This window comes from Macaca mulatta, chromosome 19 (assembly GCF_049350105.2).
Source record: "Macaca mulatta isolate MMU2019108-1 chromosome 19, T2T-MMU8v2.0, whole genome shotgun sequence".
NCBI lineage: Eukaryota > Metazoa > Chordata > Mammalia > Primates > Cercopithecidae > Macaca > Macaca mulatta.
The window spans coordinates 48,277,752-48,296,525 of record NC_133424.1 but is presented as its reverse complement, the minus strand read 5'-3'; the positions used below and the strand labels follow the sequence as shown (position 1 = coordinate 48,296,525).

At 40.0% G+C, this 18,774-nt stretch overlaps 2 protein-coding genes across 7 annotated transcripts in view; both read right to left on the bottom strand.

Moving 5' to 3' along the window:
* Positions 1 to 18,774, bottom strand: part of ZNF875 (zinc finger protein 875) — a 406,705-nt gene that overhangs the window by 140,176 nt on the left and 247,755 nt on the right. The gene's annotated exons all lie outside the window — the stretch shown is intronic.
* Positions 13,563 to 18,774, bottom strand: part of ZNF420 (zinc finger protein 420) — a 44,355-nt gene continuing 39,143 nt past the window's right edge. For 2 of the 6 annotated variants that reach the window (XM_077982477.1, XM_077982474.1), the window contains 2 exons: positions 14,984 to 16,762; positions 13,563 to 13,785 (listed from right to left, as the gene is read on the bottom strand). In XM_077982477.1, the coding sequence (XP_077838603.1) occupies positions 13,670 to 13,785; positions 14,984 to 16,685 (1,818 nt within the window). In that variant the 5' untranslated portion in view covers positions 16,686 to 16,762 and the 3' untranslated portion in view covers positions 13,563 to 13,669. Of the gene's footprint in view, positions 18,773 to 18,774 lie in introns of all 6 variants that reach the window. The other 4 variants (XM_015123600.3, XM_001104516.5, XM_077982475.1 and 1 more) reach the window with 3 other exon arrangements.

The following is an 18,774-nucleotide window of genomic DNA, read 5'->3' as shown; positions in this document are numbered from 1 at the left end:
AATAGGGAATTCTTCTGCTTTGCTTATTTTTGTCAACTTTGTCAAAGATCAGATGGCTGTAGGTGTGTGGCTTTATATCTTGGTCCTCTATTCTGTTCCATTGGTGTATGTGGGTTTGTGGGTTTTATTTATTAATTACCAGTATCATGCTGTTTTGGTTACTGTAGCTTTATAGTAGTTTGAAGTTGGGTAATGTGATGCCTCCAGATTTGTTCTTTCTGTTTAGAATTGCTTTGGTTATTTGGCCTCTTTTTGGTTCTGTATAAATTTTAGAGTAGTTTTTCTATTTCTGTGAAAAATGACAGTATTTTGATAGGAATAGCATTGACTGTAGACTTCTTTGGCCAGTTAACTGGCTAGAACACATTTTATGAACAAAATAGACATATCAGTAAAGAAACAGAAAACATTAAAAAGAAATTCTGGAGTACAATAGCTGAAATAAAAAAGTCCCAAGGGGTTCAAAGGCAGATTTGAGCAGGCAGAAGAATGAATGAGCAAGTTTGAAGATATGGAAATTAAAATAATAAAGTCTGAGGAACAGAAAAAAAAAGAGTGAAAAAAGTGAATAGACCTTAAGAGACCTTTGGGACACCATCATATAGACCAATATTTGCATTTTGGGAGTCAGTACTATCTAAGGCAATCTACATATATTTTATGGAGAAATATAAAAATTTATCATAAAATTCATATGGAATCTGAAAGGACCCCGAATAGCTAAAACAACCTGGAGAAAGAATAAGGTTGGAAGGCTCACATTTCCTGATTAAAAACTTACTGCAATGCTACAGTAACCAAAATAGTGTGGTACTGGCAAACAAAAAGACATATAAACCAATGGAATAATAGAGATCTCAGAAATAAACCCTCACATATACGGTCAAATGATTTTTTGGCAAGTGTGTCAAGACCATTCATTTCCCTCACTGGGGGAAAAAACAGCCTTCTGAACAAAAGTGTTTGGAAAAACTAGATACCAACATGCAGAAGCATGAATTTAGATCCTTACCTAATACCATATACAAAAAATAAAGTAGAACAAATACCTAAATGTAACAGCTTAAACTATATAACCCTTAGAATAAAACATAGGGCAACAGCTTCATGACATTAGATTTGGTTCTTGGATATGACACAAAAAGCACAAGCAACAAAAGAAAAAAATAGAAAAATTGGCCTTCATTAAAATTTAAAACTTTTGTGCATCAGAGGATACTATCATTAGAGTAATATGGCAACCCACAAAATGGGAGAAAACACTATTGGCAAATCATTTATCTGATAAAGGACTATTACCCAGAACATACAAAGAACGTCTAAAATTCAACAATAACCAAAAGTAAACAAGTCAGTTAAAAATGACAAAGGACTTCAACAGACATTTTCCCAAAGGAATAGTCTGTATATTGTAATACATTAATAAGCACATGAAAAGATGCTTAACATCACCAATCATTGGGGAAAGGCCAACTCAAACCAGTGTTAAGCATAAGCTTCTGTAAACTTGACGCTTTCACATCTGCCCTAGATGTATGTGCTGGACACATGTTGTTCTGTGCAATCCAACAATATGTCTGTATTACCTTGTCTTGGTCTCCTGCCTCCTTCATCCCACCCTGCTTCGGAGTCCTCCTCCCAGGAATGTGCCTTTAAAATACAAATCAACCAACCCAGAATCCACAGCCCCAACCACTTGCCTTATTAAGCTCTCACAATCTGGGCCACTAAACACTTGCTCTAGCCACCCCAGGGCCACATATGAAACCACTAGGGCCAGCCCTTATACCTCAGAGCCCATTGAAATTATTAAAACTAATGAATCCTAAACCTGCATATCCTGCCTCTCTAGTTCCTTTCCAAGGAAACCACAATATGGGTTCTTGTACAGTTCTTTGTGCATTCAAGTTCTAGTTTTACTAATGTCTCCCATTTGGTAAAAAGTCCCTCAAAAAGAGACTGAGAAGGATTACATGAGAATACCCTTTCTACAAAGAAATGGTCAAAAGTGTTTAATGCCAGTGATAGCTCATCTAAACCAGTCATGGCCAGTTGAAACTGGTAAAAGCTGGTCAATACTAGCCATAACAAGTCAGAAAGAGAATAAAGTAACTTCAGTCTGTCAAAACTGATGGTAGCCAGACAGAGCCAGTCTGAACCGTTTGTGGTCAGGTGAAACTGGTGTAAACTTGTTGGAAATGGCCAAGACCAGTCAAAATTGACAAACCAATTGTGGCCAGTCAAAACCAGTCCAAGCCAGTCAAGGCCAGATACAGCCTGTTGTGAACCCAAAGTATCTGAGACAGGTCTCAATCAATTTAGAAAGTTGATTTTGTCAAGGTTAAGGACACCCCGTGACACAGCCTCAGGTGGTCCTGATGACAGGTGCCCAAGGTTTTTGGGGCACAGCTTGGTTTTATACATTTTAGGAAGACATGAGACATCAATCAATATGTGTAAGGTATACATTGGTTCAGTCTGGAAATACAGGACAACTTGAAGCGGTGGGCTTCCAGGTCATAAGTAGCTAAGAGGCAAATTGTATTCTTTTGAGTCTCTGATTAGCTTTTTACTGAATCATTCTGGCTTAGTGAATTTGAATTTTTACGTAAATAATAGGGCAGAGAAAGCAATCAGATATGCATTTGCCTCAGGTGAGCAGAGAGGATACTGCGTTCTGTTCTTTGTCTCACACCTGTGAAGATAAGCTATCAAGTTACCTCACCAGCGTTAAATTCAACAGAACTGTTTTAGGGTAAAGCTCTTGAGGCCCATAGAAATTTCCTTGTGGACAAATTGTGAGGGAGGTTTGTATAATAGATTTTTATCTTTGTAGCTATCGCATTTAGAAATAAAATGGGAGACAGGGTTTGCCCGATGCAGTTCTCAGCTTGACTTTTTCCTTTGGTTTAGTGATTTTGGGGTCCCGATATTTATTTTCCTTTTACACTAGCTACACAGATTTTGGGCAGTTGAAACCAATCTACACTATTTGGAACCAGCCATGACCAGTCAGAACCAGCATTAACCAATTATGGTCATTCCAAACTGGCTGCCACCAGTCAGAGCCGGTCTTAACCATTTGCAGTCAGTTGAAATTGATCCAAACCGATTGGAACCAGCCAAGACCAGTCACAATTGGCTTAAAATGTTTCTGGCTTGGCCAGGTGCGGTGGCTCACGCCTGTAATCCCAGTACTTTGGGAGGCCGAAGCAGGTGAATCACGAGGTCAGGAGTTCGAGTCCAGCCTGGCTAACATAGTGGAACACCTTCTCTACTAAAAATACAAAAAAATTAGCTGGGCATGGTGGTGGGCACCTGTAATCCCAGCTACTAGGGAGGCTGAGGCAAGGAGAATTGCTTGAACCTGGGAGGCAGAGGTTGCAGTGAGCCGAGATTGTGCCACTGCACTCCAGCCTGGGCAACAGTATGAGACTCCATCTCAAAAAAAAATATGTTTCTGGCTTATAAAAACTAGTCAAAACCAGTGCTCAAAATTGTACAATTATTAGCAAACACCAGGAGTTATGTTTGGGTCCCATTAGTTAATGCAAAAAAGCCAATCAGTGAGATGAGTAATCCCAGGGAAGCAGGCTTATTATTTCCCAGGTGACATCAGCCTGTGAGATGGGAGTCAAATCTCAAATTCGTCCCTCCTCCTTGATTAAAGTTAAGGGTTTAAATAGCTCAGAATAAAAACAGGAGGGGAAAGAAGAGGAGTTGGTCAACAAGCAGCAAATGTATTTCATTGTACAAATACAAGTTTCTCAAGCTTCAGTTTTATGGACATCCAGCTTGTTGGAAAATTGGGCTGGTTTCACAATGAAAGAGTGAAAAGTATTCCAAGTCTAAGGGAATGTAGAAGATCTCCTTTAATCTATAATAGTGAAACTTTCTTCAAAGGGTTTTGAGTGTTTCTTGCTTGTGTGTCTAGATGTCTCTGATTTTGTAAGAAATATGTCAAAAAGAAACTGACAAGGCCTGCATGATGCTATAGCTTCTACACTGAAGTGATCAAAACCTGTTGAGGCTTGTTATACTCCATCTATACCAATGTGGCTGGTTGAAATCAGTGTAAACCTTTCGGAACTGGCCAAGAGTAGTCAGAGCTGGCATATGCAGATTTTGGCTGGTCAAAACAGGTGCAAGCTGGTCAAGGTTAATTATAGCCCCTCTAAAGTGGTTGTAGCCAGCTGAAACCATTCTAAGTTGGTTGGAACCAGCTATGACAAATTGGAAGTGGCATAAATTGGTGCTTATTTTTTCAAGCCAGTTGTAGCCAGTCAGAGCCAGTATCAGTCAGTTTTGGCCAGAGGAACTGGTCAGAACTGGCAAGACCATTCAGAATAGGCATGAACTGATTTTGCCCAATCAAAACTGCTTCAAGCTGCTCGAGGCCAGTAATACCCAGTACCAACCAGTTTTGACCAGTTGGAATTGGTCTAAGTTGGTCAGAATCAGCTTAGACTGATCACAATTGGCATAAAACAATTCTAACTTGTGAAAACCAGTAAAAACAGTGCTCAAAATTGTACAATGAAAGAGTGAAAAAGATTCTAAGGTCTAAGAGAAAATATGGAAGGTCCTTTTTCATCTACAATAATGGTAATTCCCCTGTAGGTTGTCAGTGGTTCTTGTTTGTGTGCTCAAGTTCTAATATTTCTCATGTCCCTCATTTGGTAAGAAGTCTCTCATAAAAAATGACAAGGGTTGCATGAGGATATAGATGATATAAGAAAGTGGTCAAACCTGTTGAGGCCATTTTTACTGGGCATTAAACAGTTGTGGCCAGTTGAAATGAGTCTAATGTGATCAAAACCAACAAAGACCACAACTGGCATAAACTGGTTTTGGTCAGTCAAAACAGGCCCAAGCTGGTCAAATTCACTATAGTCACACTAAACAGGTTCTGGTCAGTTGAAGCCATTCTAAACCAGTCAGAACCAGCCATGAAAAACTAGAACTGGCATAAACCAACGCTTATTAGTCCAAACTGGCTGTAGCTGGTCAGCACTTTGTAAGCGTTGTATATCTGTGTGTGTGTGTGTGTGTATTTGTGTGGGATGTGTTTGTGTGTGTGTGTCTTCTCTTTGTGGTATCTGGTGGGACAAATGTTCCTTGTGCACTGGAGGAGGTTTCTTTCAAGTCTGGATTCCTTCTGGTGTACCTCTCCTTGTGTTTCTGCTTGGGCTGTGTGTAATGTTTTCTGTGTGGTTCCAGCTTGTGTTTTGTTAAGGCCTGGGGTAGGAGGGGGCCTGCCTGGCACCAGGAGGAATAAAAATAACCTTGTCTGTGGAGAGGCCAACTTTTCTAAAATAAGGTGACAATACCACATCCAGCAACAGAAACCTCACAGGAACATGTTTTCCATGAGCAGAAGTGGTGTAGTCAGATGTCAAAGAAGGTGCTTCTAACTCCATTCTTCCTTTCCCTTAATAGTCACATCAAAAGTCACCATGATTGAATACTGAGAAGAACACAATAACGTGCGAACAATCTCTTTAAGTCAAACTGCAGCCTTTCTGGCTAGGTCACAAGTTTTGCACTCATTCCTGCATCCACATGGCAGTGGCAGTAATTTCCCCTACATCGCCTCTGTTCTCTTACTATGCCCTCTATCTTTTATTATCTTCCATATTTCTGATGGGTCTAGATTTTTTTGGTCTGGCTCAATCTTATCAACAAACAATATTTCTCAGTTCACCAAGGACAATATTCTAGGGGATCCTTTAATGAGTGTTTCCTTCTCCGCACATCTTTAATTATTGGGCAGGTGTGATGATCATGGAGCTCTAGGTTTTCATAGCTTTCACCAAAAAAAAAAAACAAAAAACCAAAAAGACACTTTCTTGCAATATCCAATCAGATGACTGCATGATTCACATAGGATGAGAGGTAACACCCATGGCTGGCCTTTGCCTTCTAATTAAGGTTGTCTTTCATTTTTTTCATTCTTGAGGGATATCAAACTCCCCTGTTCCTGGATGTGACTGCTTTCCAGCACTGAATCCTTTGGCTGCCATTAATTTTTTTTATTGAATAAAAGGGACTGGGGATTGGCTGGATGCAGGTGAGGCTGTGTTAGGTGTCCCCCGTGTTGGAGTTGGGCATGGGTACACTTTACAGAAACCTCATGGGTCTTCTGGCAGGAATCCCCAAAGGTGGTTTGGACTCCAGCACAGGCCCTTTTTCAGTCTCAGGAGTCCTTTGTTTCTTCTTTGTTTTCTTTTTTAAATTTTTTTTTATTTTCTCAAATGATGATTTTTCAAACAAAATTTTTTTTTTATTATTATTATACTTTAAGTTCTAGGGTACATCTGCACAATGTGCAGGTTTGTTACATATGTATACATGTGTCATGTTGGTGTGCTGCACCCATTAACTCATCATTTGCATCAGGTATATCTCCTAATGCTATCCCTCCCCCCTCCCCCCTCTCCCCTCCCCACAATAGGCCCCAGTGTGTGATGTTCCCCTTCCTGTGTCCAAGTGATCTCATTGTTCAGTTCCCACCTATGAGTGAGAACATGCAGTGTTTGGTTTTCTGTTCTTGCGATAGTTTGCTGAGAATGACGGTTTCCAGCTGCATCCATGTCCCTACAAAGGACACAAACTCCTCCTTTTTTATGGCTGCATAGTATTCCATGCAGTTTTTTAATCTGGATTAAGAAAGTGCCACTTTCTTAATCCAGTCTGTCACTGGTGGACATTTGGGTTGATTCCAAGTCTTTGCTATTGTGAATAGTGCTGCAATAAACATACTTGTGCATGTGTCTTTATAGCAGCATGACTTATAATCCTTTGGGTATATACCCAGTAATGGGATGGCTGGATCAAATGGTATTTCTAGTTCTAGATCCTTGAGGAATCACTACACTGTTTTCCACAATGGTTGAACTAGTTTACAGTCCCACCAACAGTGTAAAAGTGTTCCTATTTCTCCACATCCTCTCCATCACCTGTTGTTTCCTGATTTTTTTAATAATTGCCTTTCTAACTGGTGTGAGATGGTATCTCATTGTGGTTTTGATTTGCATTTCTCTGATGGCGAGTGATGATGAGCATTTTTTCATGTGTCTGTTGGCTGTATGAATGTCTTTTGAGAAGTGTCTGTTCATATCCTTTGCCCACTTTTTGATGGGGCTGTTTGTTTTTTTCTTGTAAATTTGTTTGAGTTCTTTGTAGGTTCTGGATATTAGCCCTTTGTCAGATCAGTAGATTGTAAATTTTCTACCATTCTGTAGGTTGCCTGTTCACTCTGATGGTAGTTTCTTTTGCTGTGCAGAAGCTCCTTAATTAGATCCCATTTGTCAATTTTGGCTTTTGTTGCCATTGCTTTTGATGTTTTAGACATGAAATCCTTGCCCATGCCTATGTCCTGAATGGTATTACCTAGGTTTTCTTCTAGGGTTTTTATGGTTTTAGGTCTAACATTTAAGTCTCTAATCCATCTTGAATTAATTTTCATGTAAGGAGTAAGGAAAGGATCCAGTTTCAGCTTTCTACTTATGGCTAGCCAATTTTCCCAGCACCATTTATTAAATAGGGAATCCTTTCCCCATTTCTTGTTCTTGTCAGGTTTGTCAAAGATCAGTTAGCTGTAGATGTGTGGTATTATTTCTGAGGGCTCTCTCTGTTCTGTTCCATTGGTCTGTATCTCTGTTTTGGTACCAGTACCATGCTGTTTTGGTTACTGTAGCCTTGTAGTATAGTTTGAAGTCAGGTAGTGTGATGCCTCCAGCTTTGTTCTTTTGGCTTAGGATTGTCTTAGCAATGCGGGGTCTTTTTTGGTTCCATATGAACTTTAAAGCAGTTTTTTTCAATTCTGTGAAGAAAGTCATTGGTAGCTTAATGGGGATGGCATTGAATCTATAAATTACCTTGGGCAGTATGGCCATTTTCACAATATTGATTCTTCCTATCCATGAGCATGGTATGTTCTTCCATTTGTTTGTGTCCTCTTTTATTTCACTGAGCAGTGGTTTGTAGTTCTCCTTGAAGAGGTCCCTTACATCCCTTGTAAGATGAATTCCTAGGTATTTTATTCTCTTTGAAGCTATTGTGAATGGGAGTTCATTCATGATTTGGCTCTCTGTTTGTCTGTTACTGGTGTATAAGAATGCTTGTGGCCGGGTGCGGTGGCTCAAGCCTGTAATCCCAGCACTTTGGGAGGCTGAGACGGGTGGATGATGAGGTCAGGAGATCGAGACCATCCTGGCTAACATGGTGAAACCCCGTCTCTACTAAAAAGACAAAAAACTAGCTGGGAGAGGTGGCAGATGCCTGTAGTCCCAGCTATTTGGGAGGCTGAGGCAGGAGAATGGCGTAAACCTGGGAGGCGGAGCTTGAGTGAGCTGAGATCCGGCCACTGCACTCCAGCCTGGGTGACAGAGCGAGACTCCGTCTCAAAAAAAAAAAAAAAAAAAAGAATGCTTGTGATTTTTGCACATTGATTTTGTATCCTGAGACTTTGCTGAAGATGCTTATCAGCTTAAGGAGATTTTGGGCTGAGACGATGGGGTTTTCTAAATATACAATCATGTCATCTGCAAACAGGGACAATTTGACTTCTTCTTTTCCTAACTGAATACCCTTGATTTCTTTCTCTTGCCTGATTGCCCTAGCCAGAACTTCCAACACTATGTTGAATAGGAGTGGTGAGAGAGGGCATCCCTGTCTTGTGCCAGTTTTCAAAGGGAATGCTTCCAGTTTTTGCCCATTCAGTATGATATTGGCTGTGGGTTTGTCATGAATAGCTCTTATTATTTTGAGATACATTCCATCAATACTGAATTTATTAAGAGTTTTTAGCATGAAGGGCTGTTGAATTTTGTCAAAGGCCTTTTCTGCATCTATTGAGATAATCATGTGGTTTTTGTCTTTGGTTCTGTTTATATGCTGGATTACATTTATTGATTTGAGTATGTTGAACCATCCTTGCATCCCAGGGATGAAGCCCACTTGATCATGGTGGATAAGCTTTTTGATGTGCTGCTAGATTTGGTTTGCCAGTATTTTATTGAAGATATCTGCATCAATGTTCATCAGGGATATTGGTCTAAAATTCTCTTTTTTTGTTGTGTCTCTGCCAGGCTTTGGTATCAGGATGATGTTGGTCTCATAAAATGAGTTAGGGAGGATTCTCTCTTTTTCTATTGATTGGAATAGTTTCAGAAGAAATGCTTGATTGGAATAGTTTCAGAAGGAATGGTACCAGCTCCTCCTTGTACCTCTGGTAGAATTCAGCTGTGAATCCGTCTGGTCCTGGACTTTTTTGGTTGGTAGGCTATTAATTATTGCCTCAATTTCCGAGCCTGCTATTGGTCTATTCAGGGATTCAACTTCTTCCTGGTTTAGTCTTGGGAGAATGTAATACAAACTACCATCAGAGAATACTATAAACACCTCTACACAAATAAACTAGAAAACCTAGAAGGAATGGATAATTTCCTGGACACTTACACTCTCTTCTTTGCTTTCTTGGGGTTCCTCAGTGCCCCTTGATAGCATGCCTGGACACCACTGTCTGTCCTGGTATTACCCCAGCTGCCTCACAGACACACTCCCAACCCATCTTCCCCTATGGAATGATAGTTCCAGGTGTGGTTGCCTTTGCCCCACCTTGCATTTGTCCTCATTTCCACATTTCCTGGACAGTAGTGAGAAGCGGGAGCCCCTGGGCTTTGAGGCCAGGGCAGGGCCCTGCTAGGGCCAGGTTGAAGGGAGGCAGTGAGCTCATGGGTCAGTGAATTTTTTGCTGATACCTTCCTTGGGGAACTTAGGTGTCTATGTGCCCCAACAGCCCCCTCCATACCTCACCAGATTTTATTCTCACCCCCATCTGACCCAATTTCTGCCCACACCATCCAATCCAGAATCAGATCCAAAGAGGAGTAAGGAGTGCCCATCTCCTGTCCTGAAGCTCTCCTTCCACCAGGAACTCAGAAAGAAGTCCAGTGAAGTGGGGATTGAGGACAGGATGGTTAGGACAGGTCTTCTGTCCCACACAACCTCTTTTCCTCCACCAGTGGAGCAGGGGCCCTCTGTGGCAGTTCCTTGGCGTTGGGCTCTGGCTTGTCTTTTCCAGGGGTTCAACAGGATGTTCTTGGGATTCTAGGCATCGTGGAGGGCTGAAAAGGCTGAAGAAACATCAAGGGGAGCCCCAGAAATGCACTGTGGGATCCCAGCCTCAAGCCCGCCTAGATAGTGTGAGTGAGTCTCCCCAAAAGTTGTCCCTCCTGTCACCTTGAGGACTGGCCTGTGTCTCAAGGCTGCTCTCTTCCTGGAGGGACTTCCTCACAGAGAGCAGAACCCTACAGCCTCAGGAACTGCCTGAGTGTGTGTTTCTGTGTCACTGTTGTATGTCTGTGTGTATGAATGTAATTTTGTGTTTTTGTATGTCTATGTGTGGTGTCTAGTGAAATAGTCTTCATTTTGCGTTTGTTCCCAGTTCCATATGGCAGTTGGCTGTGATTTATCATGGGTGAGCTCTAGCCTGTTCCATGACCTCCATCTTTTTTTGTCTTCCCTATTTCTGATGGGTCTAGATTTTTGTCAGGCTCAATCTTATCAACAAAAATCATTTTTCCGGTTCATCAGGGACAACATTCTTGGGGATCCACTTCCATAGTGCTTCTTTCTCCACATTTATTTGTTAATGATTGGGCAGGTGTGATTATTATGGAGTTGTGGGTTTCCATTCCTTTTACCAACAAGCTGACTCTGTCTCTGTGCCTGTTCAAATGGCTTCATTAGTCACAAGATGATTATCTAGCCATAGTCAGTCTTGTCATTCTAATAAACATTGTGTTCAATTTCATCGACATTTTTCTTTTCCTTTTTGAGTGATACGTACTTTTTCCCCTTTGTGACTGCACTGGAGTCAAGCCTTTTCAGGTCTGCAGTTCTTCTATTTAACCTATTCCTGTATTTCCGTTTGACCCTCGGCTTGTGATTTTTTTTTTTTCCATTATGGTTCCTGTTTGGGTATTTTAGAGCTTGCATTATTTGCTGTTTGCCTCTGATTTAAAGGGGAGTCCAAAGGGCATACCTTAAGCCCTAATTTTGACCTTTAATGGAGTGTCCAAGGCAACCCAGTTGTGATTATTCAGACCTGAGTAAGGGAAGATAGCAGCCAGCTCTTTTTCTGGCACCAACTCCACCTTTCTCCTTGCTTCTGTGTGAGCCTGGTGTCTGGAAGTTCAAACTGATCCTCCAACAGCATATGTACGTGGCACTAGCAGTGAATTTGCATCTCAGTGACCTCTGTGGTTGCCCTGGATGAGTCCCTGCAGCATTAGATCCAGGAACTCTGCAGCTGTATATTGGGTTTAGGTTCTGGCCTATTTCCTTCAAGAGGTCAAGCAGAAGTTGCAGGGATTCTAGGTGTTGAGGAAGCTGACCAGGCTGACAAAACTTCAGGAGCAAAGGATACACCATGGGATCCTTCCCTCAGACTGATCTGAGGGCGTGCATGTGACTCTCCTGCAGTGTTTCCACTGTTACCTGGAGGCTGGGCTAACATGTGTGCCTGTGGCTTGCTGTGTCCCTCATGCAGTGTTCTCTATACTCATCCTCAACTATCTTTTCAAGCTTTTGCTTCTATCACTCCAAAGTCAATCCACCAGAAATCAAGAAAAAAAAACCTGTGTTCTTCTCAAGGTTACTGATACAGAAAATGATAAATTCAATAGCCATTTCAAACCTCGTGTTGTATAATCAGTCTGCCAAAGCTATCTGATACCTGTTGATTCTCCTTCAATTCACTTTTATTTGACTTTGGTGATTCCACAGTTTCTTGGTTTTCTTCTATTATTGGTTCTTTTTTTTTTTTTTTGAGACAGAGTCTCACTCTGTAGCCCAGGCTGGAGTGCAGTGGCGCAATCTCGGCTCACTGCAGGCTCTGCCTCCTGGGTTCATGCCATTCTCCTGCCTCAGCCTCCCAAGTAGCCGGGACTACAGACACCCGCCACCATGCCCGGCTAATTTTTTGTAGTTTTTTTTTTTAGTAGAGACGGGGTTTCACTGTGTTAGCCAGGATGGTCTCGATCTCCTGACCTCGTGATCCACCCACCTTGGCCTCCCAAAGTGCTGGGATTACAGGGGTGAGCCACCACACCCGGCTCTTAGTTTCTTTAGTGTTGTTTATTGTTGAACTCTTAATGTTTGAATGCTCCATGATTCAGTCCTTGCTGTTCTTTACCTTTTCTATACTAAAATCCTTAATCATTTAAATGAATATGGGCAATACCTACTAAAGTAATATAATATCAATTTTGGTATATCTCATACATCAAGTGCCTATTCACTACTGCCATTTTGTGTCTTAAAGACATCTAAAGATTCAACATATTCAGTTGAACTCTCAATCTTCCCCTAAAACCCTGCTGGAACTGAAGTTTTCCCCATCTTGGTTGAAAACCTTGTATTCCCAGATGCTCATGACTAAAACCTTTGAGTTAAAGTCACCCTGGACTTGTCTCTTTTACTTCTAGCCCTTAAACAAATCTTGCTTGCTGTCACATTTACTATATACCTAGAATACAACCAATAACCACTATACCCATTGTTACCTCTTCTTCCTAAGCCATGATATCCTCTTTCATCTGAGTTACAACAACTTCCTCCTCGATTTTTTTTTTTTTTCAACAGCCGTGTTTCCCTCAAAATAAAGTATCTACAATGGCTTGCACGCTTGGCAAGATATGGCTCTCTGTTCTACTCTAGCAACCATCCCTTTGCACAGTGTTCTTCAATAACTTCCCCAATTTTCCTAAAACACTTCAGCATAGTTCCATTGTAGGACCTCTCTCCTCTGCCTGGAGTCACCACACTCCTTCAAGTCTTGGCTCAAGTCTATCTTTCTTGATGGTCTACCTTCATCTCTGTATTTCACAAAGCAACCTAAATGATCATATCCCTCCATCTTTTGAATGACTTTTTCCCCATAACACTTATGTTCTAATGTACTCTGTATGTATGATTATCTTCTCCTGTTAGAATTGTTCACTGACAAATATCCAAAACACCTAAGATAGTGGCTGGAATATATTAAGTACCTAATAACTGACCACCTTTAGAACAATAGGCTCCTGTGAAGAAAGCGTAACCATGCTTACTAGAAGACTGCCTTTGTATGCATTGGCACTGGTCTAATTTCTTGTTCAGATTGTCACATTAAATCATTGTAAGTGGATTAAGGGTAGAGGACTGAGGGCCTGCCATCATAGATAACATCTTACCAAAGCAATATTGCTTTCAATTGCTGCTAGTGGGCTGCCTAGGTCTACTCTAAATTTATCTCGTTCACAAGACATTACTGAAAGCAGCAAGGAACATGTAACACACATATTCTGAATCACTTCTAGCATTTCTTCTAACATTACAGCATCGACTTGATATAAAGCATGCTTGTAAGAGTGGGAGGCAGTGACAAAATGTCCTATTACAAGGATCTTCCAATTCCTAGCTTAATTTGGGCAGTTCCTCATTCTCAATGGCCCTAAGTCAATACCCCATTTGAGATTTCTTTTACCCATAGCATCCCACTTCCAGGTACAAAATTTTATTTCCTTAAGAATTTTTATTGCCAATAACAGAACTACAATAGCATCAGCAAATAAGAAGTTTAATTTCATTTAAAGAAACACAGGAGGCAAGCAGACCAGAGCTAGTATGGCTGTTTCACAAAGTCATCTGGGTTGCAGACTCCTGTATTTCTGCTCCATGATCCATAACACCCAGATACCATTCTCAAAGTCCCCATGAATAGTGTCAGAGCTCCAGCTTAGATGTCCACATTGTAGGCAGGGAAAAAAAGACAGGAAAAATGGATTTCATAAATCTCCTACTCATATAAATACCACTTCTATCTTGTTGACCTGCAAGAAAGGCTGAGATAGTTTTTCAGCCCAGAATTTTGTTAATAAAAAAGAGAAAATAGATATAGGGTAGGAAAAAAGCAGTCTCTATCACAAACTCTCATTACTTTTCATTGCAAAATAGTCTGTAATATCAGTTCTTATTTTACTTCAAAAGCAATACATTCAAGTTTTAAAAAATTTCGTAGATTTATTAGACTTTGGATCTTAGACTTTGTTAAATCACTTCACACCTTGCCCCAATTCTCTAACAGCTGTGCTCAATAATCCACTGATTAAATCCACTGGTTGTTTTTTTTTTTTTTTTAACAGTATGAATTTCCTCTTATAGCACTAATGGATGAGATTTAAATGACAGCTTTCTCACATTCATTATGGCATACAGTGCTCTCCACCCAAGTCATCTAGTATGTGTTGATAAAAGGTTTCTCAATATTCATTACACTCATAAGTGCTCTCCTCTCATGCAAATTCTCTAAAATAACACTAGTGAAAATGGTAGCTAATATTTGTGGTATGCTATGTTCAAGGCACCATTCTAAGAGCTTTTACATGTAATAACTTAATACTTCCAAGAATCTTATAATAAAGGTAATATACTTAGGTCTATCTTAAAATGATTAAACCAAGGTAGAGGTTAAGCATGATCCATATAACAAAAAGATCAACTAGTAGAGCTAATAATTTTGAAAAAGATACTTGTTTTCAATATGGCTAAAGGGCTTCCTACCTTTACTATATTAAAACTATTCTCCAATTTGCTAATGTGTAATAGGTTTCCAGTAATGATAGGTTTTTCTATATGAATGACACTAACATTTTTTCTCTCACATAAATTCTCTGATGCTGTGCTTTATGAGGCAAATATGCGCCCATATTCACATTTGTGAGAATTCTTTGCTGATAACAACCAGAGAACCTCTTCATAGTGATCTCAAAAAATCAGACAATTCACATGTAAACTTGAGAGTCACGACTAAGGTCAATCCCACATTCCTTATATTCAAAAGATTTCTCACTGATATGAATTCTCTGATGTTGAGTTAGCTGTGAACCACGAGTAAAGGCCTTCCCACATTCCTTACATTGATATGGTTTCTCACCAGTATGAATTCTCTGATGCCGAGAAAGATGTGAGCTCTGAGTAAAGGCCTTTCGACATTCTCTGCATTCATAGGGCTTCTCACCAGTATGGATTCTCTGATGTAGAGTAAGCTGAGAGCCATGACTAAAGGCCTTGCCACACTCCTTGCATTCATAGGGTTTTTCTCCAGTGTGAATTCGCTGATGTTGAGTCAACTGTGAACCACGAATAAAGGCTTTCCCACATTCCTTACATTGATACGGTTTCTCACCAGTATGAATTCTCTGATGTTGTATAAGTAGTAAGCCACGCGCAAAGGCCTTTCCACATTCATTACACACATAGGGTTTCTCACCAGTGTGAAGTCTTTGATGTTGGGAAAGATGTGAACTCTGAGTAAAGGCCATTCTACATTCTTTACATTCATAAGGTTTCTCACCAGTATGGATTCTCTGATGTTGAGTAAGCTGTGAGCCACGAATAAAAGATTTCCCACATTCCTTACATTCATAGGGTTTCTCACCTGTGTGAATTCGCTCATGTTGAGTAAGTTCTGAGCCACGACTAAAGGTTTTTCCACATTCTTTACATTCATAGGGTTTCTCACCAGTATGAATCCTCTGGTGTCGTGTAAGGAGTGAGCCACGATTAAAAGCCTTTCCACATTCCTTACATTGATAGGGTTTCTCACCAGTATGTATTCTCTGATGTTGAGTAAGTTGTGAGCCATGACTAAACATCTTTCCACATTCCTTACATTCATAGGGCTTTTCATTGGTATGAATTCTCTGGTGCTGAGTAAGTTGTGAGCCACGGATAAACGCCTTCCCACATTCTTCACATTTATAGGGTTTTTCACCAGTATGAATCCTCTGATGTTGCATAAGTAGTGAGCCGCGAATAAAGGCCTTTCCACATTCCTTACATTCATAGGGTTTTTCCCCATTATGAATTTTCTGATGTTGAGAAAGCTGTGAGCCACAAATAAAAGCTTTTCCACATTCCTTACATTCGTAGGGTTTCTCACCGGTATGAATTCTCTTATGCAGAATAAGTTGTGAGAGCTGAGTAAAGACCTTCCTACATTCTTTACATTCATAGAGCTTTTCACCAGTATGCAGTCTCTGGTGTAGTGTAAGTTGTGAATTCTGAGTAAAGGCCTTCCCACATTCTTTACATTCGTAAGGTTTCTCACCAGTATGAACTTTCTGATGTCGGGTAAGTTGTGAGCTACGAATAAAGGCTTTCCCACATTCTTCACATTTATATGGTTTTTCACCAGTATGAATTCTATGATGTAAAATAAGTTGTGAGCTTTGAGTAAAGGCCTTCCCACATTCCTTACATGCATAGGGTTTCTCACCAGTATGAAGTCTCTGATGAAGACTGAGTTGTGAATCACGACTAAAGGCCTTCCCGCACTGCTTACATTCATAGGGTTTTTCACCAGTATGAATACTTTGATGTTGTGTTAGGTGTGAGGCTCGTCTGAAGGCTTTCCCGCATTCCTTACATTTATAGGGTTTCTCAGTAGAATGACATCTTGAATGTTGAGATAAGTAAGTATGCTGGTTGAAAATGGACATTTTGTCATATATGATCATCCCTTGCCTGAAATACTCCTTCTGATTTTCTTGTTGCTTCTCCATCTTGCCTTTGGCTTCCAAATAATCCCTGGATTTGGACTCTTCAAGATCACAGTTTTCAAGTCTGTCGCTCATTTCCCATTGGGATAATTTTGTTTCATAAGTGTTCTTTTCTGGAGATAAGTCCTTACTTGCACACCTTGAAGGCAAGTCTGAAAGATAAGAGAGAATAAAAAAAATTGAGAAATATAACTTCTATAGCAAATACAAATAGGAAAATAATACCCATAAGAAATAACAAACACACATGAGTTTCTTTCAAATATTGATTACTATGACCCATGATACCTATCTTTCACATCACAACGTACTATATACACAGTTTCATAAAACAGTACCTCCCCTGCTTTCTATTCTGTTCTGCAATATTTCTACTTTTTTCAATTTCTCTCTCTCATACACACAGACAAAACCCACTAAACTGATTTCATGGTACAGTAATGTTCCTATCTAGAATTTAAAAAAAAATTAGCTTAGAAGGATCTCATATATTAATATATGAAAAGGGCATCTGAGAGATTAGAGAATAATGAAAACTCACCTAGAATATAATGGAAGAGATTGAGAAAAATTTTAAAGTGAGTAGTTCCCAAGCTTTGATGGGGATCAAAATCACCTGGGGAGCATGCTAAAATTATAGCTGTCCAACATTACACCAGACTAACTGCTAATGAATCAGAAAAAGATCCTGGAGATCTCTACTTTTAATACTTCCTATTAACTGATTCAGATTCAGACCATAATTTTCTGTATCTGCTTAATACTTTTTAGTAGCTTCCATGTTAAACTTAATATAAAATCCAAACTCTTCAATGACTTTGACTTATTTCTCCTTCCATGGTCTTGTCCTTGCTTATGTATCTGTTGAGCCTTCTCAGCTTTGCTCCTTATTTGCCAGAAAAACTAGCTTCCTTTCAACTCTGAAAAAGTCACAGACCCTTTTCAATTAAAAGCTAGCCAGAGCCTATTCCATTCCTTTGAACTGCTCTGGATAAGACTATACAAACGCTCTTTCTCATTCTTCAGGTCTCAATTTAATAATCAGTCCCTAAATCTTAAACATTCATTTCTTGTAATTTAGGTAACTTAGACCAACCTTCTAGATGACAGCAATTACACAAATTGAACAAATTATAAAATGCACCTGAGTGAAGGCACTGGCACAGTAACATAAGAATAAAGACTGGGGGGCTAAAAGTTGAAAAATATGAGAAGTCAAAGAGATGAGCCCAACATTTGGGTCCACGTTTCCACTCAGAGAAGTCTTACAATTCTAGAAAAAGCACTTAAGAGGGGTAGAAACTAAGCAGTGTTTTGCACTGTGTCACAGGGCTGGGCAACAATAACTGGAGGACAGGGCCTGCCATAAATTCTTTATACTTTGGGCTGGGAACCCTGAGGACTACACTGAGGAATAAAGGAGAAACAGCAGACCAATCTGGACAGAGTCTGAAGTCTGAATCATCTTTGAATCGTCTCAAATTCAAAAATTTGGATTAAGGTGATTCAACACTGTTTGCCATAGCAAATTTAAATCTTTATGGATTTTGTATCATGTTATCCAAGGACTGAAATTCTGTAACTTTTCTTTGTGATGTCTAGCACTCAATAAAAACCAGGTGAATGAAAGCATAAGACAACTGAAAAACAGAAGAAAAAACAAAAGAAACTCTGACCTATAAGGACTCAAATCATGTATCCACCCACCATCATACTTCTGTCACTCCTAAATACCCTTGTCCTTTTCCTCTGTAATCAACCCTCCATACCACCCTAGTGGTATATGCCTAGAAACCAGTAATCTGTGGTTTCCCTATAACTTCCTTATAGATAGAAACAAAAGCACCTCCATACTAAATCTATGATCCTATGTGCCTCTCCAATTGCTCTTTAGCTCCCCCTATCCCTTTCAAATAGGACACTAAGTTACTTTTGTTTACTTATCCTCACTTCACAGTTTCCTTTGTTCCTTCATGCCTTGCCTCGTGTCTTCTCTTATTTGCTTGTCTATTCAAGGACAATTGTGTGTGTTCTGGGAAGAATACATCCTAGAGTTCCCAATCACTACTACAGGTCTAAAACATAATGAAAGGGTTCTATAATCTCATGGAATGTTGGAGAGAAAAAAGGCAATTATTCAGGCCAGACGCAGTGGCTCATGCCT